This window comes from Mesoplodon mirus, assembly GCF_964341445.2.
Source record: "Mesoplodon mirus genome assembly, chromosome: 11".
NCBI lineage: Eukaryota > Metazoa > Chordata > Mammalia > Artiodactyla > Ziphiidae > Mesoplodon > Mesoplodon mirus.
Window position 1 is genome coordinate 58044857 of NC_138987.1, and position 12341 is coordinate 58057197.

Below are 12341 nucleotides of genomic sequence, written 5' to 3' on the forward strand. Positions count from 1 at the left end.
GGATCCTGAGCAAAAGAGGGCAGAGTGTCCATGAGGAAGGAGCCCCCGGGGCAGGCTGGGGAGGCTACCTTCTTCAGCTGCACGTAGGTGAACTCCATGTCCGTGCGCTTGGCGATCTCGTCCTCGTACCTGGGAGGTGGGGAGGGAGGGAAGAGGGAGGCAGGGAGAGACAGAGAGAGAGAGAGGGGCTGCTCAGCTGGATGTGGTAGGACTTGTGAGGGCTTGCTTAACCCTCCTTGGGTGGGGCTCAGGGCCTCTGTAGTCCCATTTGGTGCCTTGTGCCAGTTAGGAAAACATGGTCCCTTTCTTCCGGTGGATGCAGCCCCTCTCCTCCACGACACCCTAGTGTTGGCTCTGGGGAAGCAGGCATCCCGCTCCCCAGGCTCACTCCTTCCTGATGATCAGCCATTCCTCTTCCAGTGGCATCTGCCCCTTTCCTGGCTCTGCTTCACATTCACCTCCTCCAGGAAGCCTCTCCTGATTGTGCAGCCCTTTCACCCTGACGTTTTGTTCCCTCATCTTTTTCCCATCTCCTCCCCGGAGAGTCTCAGTTTCAAACAAGCTGTGCCTTTGGTTGAGTCTGCTCTGAGCATCTTGCTCACACGTTATCCTCTCCTAACTCTACCTGTCCCTGCAGCCCCACCCTTATCCCCACTGCTTTGCTAGACAGTAAGACACCATGCCATCTTCCCCGCAGAGGGAGGACAGGAAGGGCATGGACTTTGCAGTCAGATGGGCCCCCGGTGTGTTTGGGGGCAGGTAACTCCACCCCCTCTCTTGTCTTTCGGGGTATGCACGTGTGCATGTGCGTGGGTGCATGTGTGTGTGCATGGGGGCTGAAGTCCACCAGCATTCCACAAAGGTGGGTTCCCTCTCTTCCTCAGATGTGCCTCTTCCTTACTCGAGTCCACCTCGTATTCAGAACAAGGACACTGTTGGTTGGGGAGACGGGCTCCCTGGATCCTTGACCTTACTTTCTTGGCCCCCGGGCTTGGTGTCGGCCAGCTGCATGCTTCCCACCTGCAGCCCCGCCTGCCCCAGCGGATGTAGGGATTCTGTGGCTTCCTGTTTTCTCCCCTCCTCTCCAGGGAATGCCTGAATCACTGGCAGCTCTAATTACAGCCGCCCGCCTGCCCCAGTCACTGACCTCACAGAGGGGGCAGCGTCACCCATCGCCCACGTCAACTAGCTGGACCTGCCACCCCCTAGGCCTTCTTTTCCCCCAGCCTCCCTGAGGGACTCAGAGGAGCAGGCCCCAGGGGGTGAGAGCCCATGGGGCACTTGGGTCTCTGGAACTCAGTGTGCTGAGGGCCTGCACTCTCCCCGGTCACTGCCTCGGCTTCCGAGAGTTTGGAGGGACACTCTGAGAGTACGGGTCATGGGGGCAGGGTGGTGGGGAGGGCCAGGGAGACTGGCCTGCAATCTGGGGCCCACCAGGGCAAACAAAATGCCCAAGAAGCTTTACTTGCACCCCCTCCTGTGACCTTCAGAGCTGCCAGCCAGGGATGTCCTATTGGTCCCATTTCACAGATGAGGAAATGGAGGCACAGAGGGGGGCTTGGAGGCTCGTGTAGTGTGCTGGTGAAGCATGGGGCTCCAGATCCAGACTGTTTGGGTTCAGTTCTTCGCTGTCTTGCTAACTAGCTGTGTGACCTTGGACAGGCTACTTCTGTGTGCCTTTGTCATTATAATGTTGACGTCCGAGTATTAAATAAGTTAATACATAAAGTGTTTACAACGGTGCGTGGCACCCACTAAAGCTACTGCTATTATTATTACCCAAGCTCCCTCCTCTCCAACACCAGACCCCGGCCCTCAGCCCCTCTGTCTCAGCACTTCCAGAAAGAAACCACGGGAATCCTCATTGCAGGCGAGGGAGGGGGCAGTTCTCTGCACATCCTTCCCAAATCTGACTTGAAGAGGCTTCCCTCTGGAATCTGGGGGCCTCCGGAGTTGGGGCCAGGGGTCTGGGGAGCCCCAAGCTGAGCAGCTCCCATTGACTGGCCCTCCCCACGCACGCCCTGTGTCCAGCCTCTCCCCCTCCCCCCCTTCTCTGGATAGCAGAGTTCTGCCAGCCTGGGTGCAGGACCTTGGGGAGAACTGTCCAGTGGGGAGCCCTCCGAGGTGTCAAACCTCCTTTTTACCCCTCACTGCCCTTTCCAGCCTTCTGTGCAGCCTTCCACCCCCTTCTCGTTGACTCCACTGCATTTCAATTCCAGTTCACCCCCTCAAACAGACGCTCTTGTGCAGCAGACAGCTTACACAATCGTATGTGACATTCCTGAGTCACTTGCTGTGTGGGCTTGGGCAAGTTGCTTCCCCTTGCTGGGCCTCTGCTTCATCCTTAGTAAATAGAGGGGTTAGCTAGCTGATCCTTGGGGTCTCTGCTACATCAAAGCTTTTGGAAGTCTCCATTCCTATAGAGGCTTACGTGACGCCATGTCCCCCCATTCACCACCAATCCCCTGCCAGTCTGTCAGCCACCGGCTCCCCAAACTGTTCTTAGCCCTTTTCAGCTCGTCACACCCATACCTCCCCCCACCAAACTTGTTTATTTCTAGGAGTGAAGCTGATCTCATCGGCCTTGTAGAGTCAAGGCACACCCCTCCCTGTCAGGGCTTGGCCTGGCGTCTCCTGGCTCCTGGGGGCCCCAGGCTTTGCACAGCCAGGCTTCAGCTTCTATGGCTCTGGCCCGCAGACCCAGAAACCCTCCAGCCTTACCTCCCCCAACTCAGGTGTGTTTCCTACCCAGAGAGGGGAAGAGAGGCCCTGAGCCTAAATAGTAAAATCAGGCAGCAGATGCAAACCAGGCAGCAGGCCAAGTGAGGGGGGCTGAGCCAGATTAAGACAACAAGTAGTGTTTGTACAGAACTTCCAGTTACAAAGTGCCTCTGTGGCTGTGATCTGGCTGCTCTCATGGGAGCAGCTTCACCCGGGAGCTTGTGAGGTTAGGGATGGGGCTTAGTATGCATGGCTACGTGACTGAGGACAAGCCCCCGCCCTCTCTGGGCCTCTGTTTCCGCCCCCATAAAAGGAGGATCCAAGTTGCCATCCAGCTCTGCCATTCTCTGCTCCTTTGAGGGCCAAAGACCTGCTAGGTATCAGTGAAATGAGTCCTGGGCTCTGGCGCACCAATATGATTTGCCTCGTCACCGTCAGAATGGGCAGTCAGTTTCCCTGTGTGTTTCCCTAGGACCTGGGAGGGCAGGGCTCGGGGGAGAGGTGGCCCCCAGGTCAGAAAAGGGCCCAGTCTCGAGGACCAGCCCAGGCCAGGGCTGCAGATCATGCCAGTTGGCTGGGAAGTTCCAGCCATATCCACAGATGTGGAAACTGAGGTCCCCAGAGAGCGGAGAGCTCCCTGTGTGACCCTCCCCTCTGAATGTGGTCTGAGCAGGGGAGGCCATGCTGAGAGGCGGTGGGCAAAAGCTGAGCCAGGTCCCTGGACTCCTGACAGGCTTCCTCCACCCTCTGACTCTGGAGGCTTTGGGCCTCGCCTCATCGCTGGCCTGGGGTCTGGCCCAAGCCCTGCCGGAGGAGGGTGCGGGCTCAACCACACCCTGGCCTCCCCTCACCCTGGCCAGGGGGCCTCCTTGCAAGGAGACCGGCCTCTCTGCTCTGCCCAGCCTCCTTGTCCTTGAAGCCGTGGCCGTTGTCTGGTCAGAAAGGGTCACCTCTCCTCTGAGCTACCAAAGTAACTGGTCTGCCTTTCTAGACTGGCTGATTCAGCTCAGCAAGCCCAAGTCAAGGACTGCTGTGTGCTGGGCACTCAGCCTTTTAGGGGTCAGAAAAGTGGCCGTTTATCAGCCCCAGGCACCACGCTGAACTCTCAGCTTCCTCCTCACACCAGCCTTGGCTTGGCATCAACCATCACCCTTCCCACTCCACACGGGAGGAGACTGGGGTTCACGTGTGAGGCAACTTGCCCGAGGTCACAGAGCTAATGAGGGGTGTGGGCAGGGAGTAACCCCCTTCCACAGGACATAGTCATGCCCAAGCCTTGGCCCTTAACCACTGGGCCGTACTGCTTGCCAGCTGCTTGTCCCCCTGTCTGTGTGTCCCATTAAGTTATAAAAGCATCCTGCAGGCTGGGGCTGTTTTCCTCATCTCTCTCTAGATCCCAAGTCCACCATTGAGGTCAGGCACGCATTACCTCTAGGGGATTGTTTCCTTGTGCAAACAAACCCCATCATTTCTGCTCCCTGCCTGCACCCGCCCCCTTCTCTTGCCAGTCCAAGAGAGATCAAAATCCCAAGCTACATTCAAAGCAGGAGCCCATCTGTTGCTCTAGCTAGTGACACAACTTCCCATTGCCAGAGGGTTGTGTGGCCGAGAGCCAGTGTGTTTATGGGCACAAGAGGAGGGGATGGGGATGCGAGCTGTGACAGTGCCCAGGGGCCAGCAAGCACAGGGCTTGGCCGTCAGCCAGCATGAGACTGGCTTCGTCGTAAGGGTCACTACTTGGGGGGTAACTGTAGCTTCACTGTCATATCCTCCCAATATTTGGAGTACCTCTAGCACATCGCAGGTCTTCAGTGAGTAAGTGTGGACTAAAGAATTGTTTTCTAAAGAAGTTTCCTCTTTTTCTGGCCTGGGCTCCCAGACCTTGCACCTGAGTGCAGGCTGGTCCCCAGCCTCAGTCCCGGCCCACATCCCCCACAGGGCGCCCCCTACCTGATCTGAAACTCCTCCACCATCTCAAGCTCCTGCAGCAGTTTGGCCTCAATCGGGCCCCTCTCCTGGTTCACTTTGCGCAGTTTCTCCTGCAGTCGGCCCTGGTACTCCTCGTAGAGGTGTCCAAGGTCAAAGGCTGCCAAGTCCTGGCTCTGCAGGAAGCGCCAACGGGTCTCCAGCAGCTGGTTGCGCTGCTCCAGGGCTTGCACCTGGGAGAGCGGAAGGGCTGCTGTGAGAGGGCCAGGTGCGGCCCAGCCAGCTCACGCCCCTTCCGGGGGCCTCCATGCGAAGTGGCAGCTCATCTGCTCGGAGCACACCCACCCGGGGCCCCCACTTAGAGCCTTCAGGTGGCATCTCCAATTACTGATTGTTCAAACTGCAGATGGTGAGATAAGGATGGAATCCAAGAATCCCAGGGAGGTGGAGACAGTTAGCCAAAGTTTCCTATGGGAGGGGCAGGGCCAAGGAGATGAGGGAAGGGGGACTAAGCTGTGAACGTGCCCGCATGTGACAGGCTCTCCAGGCCTGCCTGGGGCTTGGGTGGGAGACCCCAGGGAATTTGGGGTGTCAGAGGCCTGTCTGCCGCCCACCTCGGCAAGCCTGGTCTCATCTTGCCTTGGAAACTCAGCAGGGTAAGGCCTGGTTAGTTTTTAAATGCTAATCCTCCCGACAACCCTGGACTTGTAGCCTCTCCAAGCCTCAGTTTCCCCAGCTAGAAGTCAGGGATGACGTCACCTGCCCTGCCCACCTGCGGAGAGAAGAACCCGGGGATGTGCTTTGGAGCAGCAAATAGCAAATGCTGCTCTGGCTTCTACTGTGCACCGGGCCTTGTTCTACTTGCTGGACATCTTTAACGCATTAAATCTCCAAACAACCCGACGGGGTAGGTATTATTTTCAGCTGCGCTTTACAGACAAATAGGGTACAGGGAGGTGAAATAACTTGCCCAAGGTCACACAATTAGCAAGTGTCAGGGCCAGGGGCGGAATCCAGGCAGTTTGGGTTTAGAATGTTTGAACCGCTGCAGCATAGGCCTCCGGTTGGTTGCAAGGTCTCTGCAGGCCCTAGGACCCAGCTGCCCTTGCTGGCCTGGCTTCTGCCTCTAGTCAGGGCTGGTCTTGCTTGCAGGACAAAGACTGGGAGGGCTCTGGGCCCAGGGCTCCTTTCAAACTCTGCGTCCTTCACACTCTCCTGGTCAGACTTCTGCAGGGGCTCCTACAGCTCCCACCCCAGCCACTGGCAGATGGGCAGGGTCCCTCCTGAGTCCTCTCCTTCCCTCCACCCAGGTCAGCCCAGCGCAGCCTGGGGGCTCCCCCTGCCTCTTCCCCACCCCGCCTGTCCTCTCCAGGCCCAGCCTTTCTCAGGCACTCACTCTCCTTCCCACCATCCCAGCCGCCTCCCCTCTTCCCTCCAGTATTGGGCCCTTGGTTTATCTGCTCCTTGTTTGTCCTGATCTCCCACACTCCCTATCAGACTGAGAGCCATCTGCTTGCCTCTTGGGGTCCCTAGCCCGTCAGAGCCCGGGACGCGGGTAAGCCACCGAGGCAAGACGGGTGGCTGGGGCTAGGCTCCTGGACAGTGCAGGCTGTTGTTGTCGTGAGGATGTTGTGACAACGAGCCTGGTGAGGTTCCCCATGACCACAGGCAAGTAGCTGGACCTCCTCCCGTCCACGGCTGGCATCAGCTCCCAGAATCACATTCTGAAAGAGCCAGGACCACAGCCAGGAGCCTTTTGGATCAGCTGGTCTATACCCTTCATATACAGATGCGGAGATAGGGACCCAGGGCAGTCAGGTCACTTGTCCAGGGTGTCCACAGCAACTCGGTGGCCAAGCTGCACAGACAGGCCCATCTGATGGCAGCTGCCTGCTCTGGACATTTGTGGTCCTGTTCCTCCTGAATTTGGGTGCCAGGTGGCCTCGCCTCTCTTTCTGTCCTACCCACATACCCGGGTTTCCCTGAGATACTCTGATGCTCTGGGGAAGGCCCCTTTGACCCTTGCAGCAGACAACACCAGCGGGAGCACTGGACAATGGCATTTGTGGGCTGTCATTCCCCTCCTTAACTCCCATTGGTACTGGTAAATTCTGCTTGAAGCTGACTTTCAGCCTACAGTTTGCTGTCATCACAATCAAACAGGTTCAGTAGGGATGCAGTCAAGAGAGTATCTGTCCTACTTGTGTGTGTGAGGGATTGCTGGGTGGGGGTGAGGACAGGTTTCTGCTCACTCCACCTTCTCGGTGTTTTGACAAGAGCCCCATGTTTATACTGGGGGTGGGGTGAGAGGAGAGATGTGAGGCTCCTTCCTCCACCCATGAGCAACCAAAAAACCCTTTAGACCAGGAAGTCCTTCCCTTAGTCTAACCTCGATCCCCTATGCTTTAGTACTTGCCTGCTGGGAGGTGGTGTGCATTTGGCCAGCCAGTCTAAGGGCACTTTTGCCTCTGGGGGATCCAGGGAAGCCCCCTCCCCCTGCTGCCCTTGGGGGAGTTTCTTGTTGTCTCAGTGGGTGCGGATGGAAACTCATCCCCCACCCAGAACCTTCCCCGCAGAAGGGCTCCTCCCTCTCGGAACAAAGGCCTTGGGAGGGCAGGAAATCCTGGCACCCTGTGAGGTGCCGGGTTAACTGCTTCCAACCTATCAAGGCTGCCGAGCACTCCCCTCTCATTCCCCTTCCTCCCCATCCAGGCTGACCCCTGCCCTTAGATCGCAGGCCGCAGCTCTAGGAGGAGCCTCAGAGAGCAAGCCCCTGGTCTACCTGCTTCCCATTTTACAGATGAAGAAACTGAGGCTCAGAAGCACAGAACTCACTGTGACCCAACTCCAGGGTCCTGGGCCGCCCTGCTGGAAAGCAGGCCCAGACGAGGGTGGGGAGAGATGTGCTTTTTGTGGAGGGAGCTGAGCAGCCTGGGCTGGGCTGGGGCCCCCTCTGAGGAGGGGGGCTGACTGCCTGGGAGGCTTCACGTCCCCAGCCCATGGCCCACAGTCCGGGCAGGTGAGCATTTGGAGCGATGCCTCTGGTGCTTGCAGGTCCTATTCCTCAGGTGGGGTGGTGTCACATCCTCTGCCTCCAGCCAGAACTTGGCTTTGCCTAAGGAGCCTCGGGGTCTCTTCGTCAGGAAGGGCTGGTTTGTGCCTTCCTGCGTGCAGGTGTCCGATGGCTCTGGTGACTCTCTGTCCCCAGGCATTTTACCACCCCTCTGGGATTCCCTCTCTACAGCCTCTTTGGGCGCCGCTGGTAGTCCTCCCTCTTGTCCCACCTCCGTCCCCTCTGGTGTCTGCATGTGAAGGTGAGGGGGCCCAGCCAGCAGCCTCTGCTGGATGTTGGCATTGCCCTCTCCCTTCCTCCCTCGGCCTCCTCTCCTGCTGCTGCTTCAGCTCATGCCCCTCCTTCATGGTTGCAGCTGTACCAGTCCCTCCGCCAGCATGAGCTCAGGGTTACCCTCAGAGCAGGGAAGTGGAGTCTGAAGCACAGAGAGGGTAAGTGCCTTGCCCAAGGAAACACAGCCTGCAAGTGGAAGAATTAGCATTGCTCCAGGGCCCCTCGGTGGACTCCTGGGGGTCTCCTCGCCAACCCTCTCCCTCTTCCTCCTCCTCCTCCTCAGTGCTCTCTGATTTCTCTCGGTGCCTCAGAGGGCCCAGAAGGGGATGTGGAGCTGGAGGGTGGCCCTGCCTGTCTCTTCTCTTTGCCTAGAGCCCCCCCCTCCACTGGTGATGGCATCTCACCCCCCGGCTCATGCATCTCTTTCCAGCCCCATGCTGCACCCCTACCCATGAAGCTCCTCCACCCCTCCCTCCATCAGGGCCCTTCCCTCCCTCTTCCCAGGCTCCCTCCTGCCTGGAAGGGACTAAATGGGTTCAAGAATTCCCTGGGCTGGGCCCATTTATGGTATTTTTTAATATAACAAACAGAATGCACCTGGTACCTGGTAAGGGCTTTATAAATGCTTTTCAAAAATGATCCCGTTTGACAAGCCCATTACACCGATGTGTACTGAGGCAGAGAGAGGTTAAATAATTTGCCTGAGGTTATGCAGCCGGTCAGAGGGGAAGCCAGGATCCCAACCAAGCAACGCGACTCCAGGTTTCACATTCTTAACCTCTGCTTGCTTCCACTTGGGCCCTCACAGTCTTTACAAGGAGGGGTTTGAGCTAATAACAGACCTTCTCCATAGAGTTGGTGGATCAGCTGAGACTCCTTGGGCAGAGCCCCAGTGATCAGCTTCCCCAAGGGGCTGGCACCCCCGCTGCCTGCGTCCTACTCTGAAGAGCACCATCCTCAAGGCCAAGGCTTGAATTGCAGATGGGGAAGCTCCAGTTCTTCTGAAGATCTTAGAGGGCATCGCCCTGGCCCTGGGAACAGAACCCAGACCACTTGGGCCCTTCCCTGTGCCTACACACCCCTCCTGTCCCCATGGCGGAGAGGCACAGGGTGATATCAGCCCTGGCGTTCAGGGAGAAAGCCACCCATCCGTGCCGAATTATACGAATTACGTAGCTCATGAAACATTCCTTTTAAGGGATTAAGCTGTATTTGGAGAGGAGGTGGCTCTGCAGGGACCTGCCTTCCCAGGGCAGCGGGCTCTTCTCCTAGGATGGTTGTCCTCCAGTTGTCACTTCCCCTCCACACCCCTACCCCAGGCACCTCAGGTGTGGGTGCAGGAATGCTGGTCTGGACACATGAATGCGGGAGAGGGGGCCGGGGAGAAATGACTCCCACCTCAGAGGCTACTGGCTTCGTGTCTCACAGAGCTGAGGTCAAGTCCAGACCGTACCCTTGCTGGTTGTGTGACCTTGGGCAACGCACTTCCCCCATGGGCTGCTCTGTCTCCCCGTCTACACAGGAGGGGAACGACCACTGTGGAGTGCTGGCTGGTGTGGGCAGAGCACAGGCCAGTGCTCCAGATGTTACTTTCTTCCCCTCTCGTGAGTGCCCACCTAGTGGAAGTACAGAGGGACACAGAGGCTGGGAGAGCAAGGGGAAGAGAAGGACCAGCCAGGGGCAGAAGGATGGGGGGTGGGGGCAAGAAAGTTGAGTTTTCCTTATCTGTAAAATGGGCATGAAAATGACTTCTTTCCTAAGGTTGAGGGAAATTGAGATAAATATGTAAAGTACCCAGCACAGTTCCTGGCACATGGTGAGCTGTTACTCTCTGACTATTGTTCTCGGACAGGGCGGCAGGGAGCAGAGCTGGGAGGGCTGGTTAGGGGAGGTGCTTGGAGGAGGCGAGTGAGGACTGGCTTCGGGAGGTAGACGGGACTTCCTTGGAGCCCTTGAAGCCCTTGCCCTGGGCCGGAGATGGACACCAGTGCCCAGACCGGCATGCTGGCCATGGCAGTGGGGTCCAGGAAGTGGGGTGCCAGGGACTCAATCCCTCTACTCAGGTGGGTGCAGGGAGGACTGGCTGGCCACCTGTTTCTGACTCGCAGCATCCATCTCTCGCATTCCTATCTCCTGACGAGCCACAGCTGCAGGCCCATTCTGTAGCCTTCTTCTGGCCTCCCCACACGTGCCCCCCCACCCCAGCCCTTGCCGGTGTTTCTGACCCTGGGAAGCTGAACGGAACCAGCAGCGTGGACAGGAAGGTGGGCCCTGTCCATCTACCTTGGCGTCGGACTGCAGCCCGTGCCCCCATCGGCCATTCCTACGAGGGGGCATCCTCTTGGTCACACTCAGAGCCCCTCCCTAGTCCACACCTGGGAGGGAGGGTGACCCCAGGCCATGCAACACATTATTATCCTGACACCTCTCAGAGGCCATTCTGGGGTCCCTTTCTCCCCCACGTCAGGATGGCGCAGGCACTTCCCTCCCCATCTCTCCACTCAGAGCTAGCCTGCGGAGTTAGCAGTGCCGACTTCCCATTGGCTGGGGGTGGGCGTGGGACGTGATGCTTGGGAGATACAGAGCTCAGCCACCTGCCCAGGGCTTAGTTTTGAGACAGCCCCTCCACAACTTTTGCTCACCTTGCCAATCAGGGAGGCAAATTTATCATTGAGGACCTTCATTTCCTCCTTCTTCTGGCTCTTCTGCTGCTGGATGGCTGGGTCCACCTTGAGGTCCAGAGGTACCAGCAGGCTGGGGTTCACGGTCACCTTGGGGATGGCGCTAGCTGACAGACAGCCTGTGAGGCTGCTGGAGCTGAAGCCCAGCTCGGGGGCTCTGTAATTGCTCCATCCGGAGGTCCCAGGCCAGGGACTGCTCGCCTGGGTCACCACACAGCTGTTGAGGTTGCCGAAGCCGACGACGCAGGAGCGGCAGGCCATTGCAGCCCCCCGGGACCCAGAGCGGGCAGGGCGCAGGGATGGGCGAGCGAGCCTTTGAGGGGTGGCGGCAGCTGGCTCCAGTTGCAGGCAGGGCAGGCTGGGGACTGAGGAGCAGACACCTGTTGCACAGTGCTCATTAGCTCCACGAAGGCGGGACGCCTCCCAGCCCGACCAACCTGTTAGATGATGTGGTTCCTGCCCCTCCCCCGGCACCATGTACCCATCTCCTCCCGGGGCAGGGATCTGCCTTGCTAAGGGGGGCTGTTCATAGGCCTCCCAACCAAGCCAGGCCTGGTTCCAGGGGAGAGGGACATAGCTGGGCTGGCTGGCTGGGTGGGGGTCGGGTGGTAGCCAGAGGAAAGGCAGATTCAATGAAGAAGGAGAGAGAGAGAAGAGAGAGAGAGAGAGAGGGAGGGAGAGAGAGAGAGCTATGCCTCTCACCGAAGACCTCACTGCATACCTGAAGGCTGACGTATCTAGGCTTACATATTTCTGGAAAAGATGAGGCAAGTGCAGGGCCTGGGCTCCCGAGTGTAGGGCAGCTGTCCCGGGCACCGTGCCAGCCTGGCATTGGAAAACAGCACCTTGACTGTTTAGTTTCTACATGCGCAAGAGTCTCCCCCGCTTACCTTCTCCTCTTCCTTTCTTCCTCCTGCTCCGCCTCCTTCCTGCCTTTGACCTATTGTTTATTGAGCACCTACTGTGTGCATTCCACCATCTGAGGGGCTGGAGAGGAAATAGATGGTCAAGGTCAAGAGCCTGTGGCTTTGGACAAGTGAGACTTGGTTCAAGACTCAGCATGGGGACTTCCCCGGTGGCGCAGTGGGTAAGACTCCGTGCTCCCAATGCAGGGGGCCCAGGCCAGGGAACTAGATCCCACATGCATGCCACAACTAAGAGTTCGCATCCCACAACAAAGGAGACTGCCTGCCGCAACTAAGACCCTGCGCAACCAGATAAACAAACAAACAAATAAAAAGTCATCCCTGCCCAAACCTAAAAGAAAAGAAAAGACTCAGCCTGGCTGCTCACCACTGGTGTGGCCTCTGGCATGTTCCTTGACTTCTGTCCTAGCGTGTAAAATCAGGATGAAGACACCAACCCCACAGGAGGCGGTATATGCGGAGAACTTGGGAGAGGGCTGGGCACCAAGCCCTCCATGGATGGTGGCTGAGACCCGAGCCCACCTTCGGGGATCTGAGCCTGAGGGGGGGCATGGCCAGGGTCAAGTGCAGCTCTGCCTCAAGGGCTATGAGAAGGTGCCCCTTCCTCCTTCCTCCCCCTTCTTCCCGTTCCTCCTGCCCCTCTTCTCCTTCTCCTGCCCTGGTTTCATCTTAAATATGAAGTGCAAGTAGAAAAGGCACTGATTTGCTCCTGCAGAGCCTCTGATGGGGTGGCAGAGGGTT

General features: G+C 58.0%; 1 protein-coding gene across 1 annotated transcript in view; it reads right to left on the reverse strand.

Annotated features, from left to right (window-relative positions):
• The window catches only part of KRT80 (keratin 80), a 21162-nt gene extending 10212 nt beyond the window's left edge, over window positions 1–10950 (reverse strand). The window contains exons 1-3 of the mRNA XM_082636413.1: window positions 10636–10950; window positions 4672–4880; window positions 69–129 (exon numbers count right to left, since the gene is read on the reverse strand). Of these exons, the coding sequence (XP_082492539.1) occupies window positions 69–129; window positions 4672–4880; window positions 10636–10935 (570 nt within the window). The 5' untranslated portion in view covers window positions 10936–10950. The remainder of the gene's footprint in view (window positions 1–68; window positions 130–4671; window positions 4881–10635) is intronic.
• Window positions 10951–12341: the final 1391 nt, after the last annotated feature.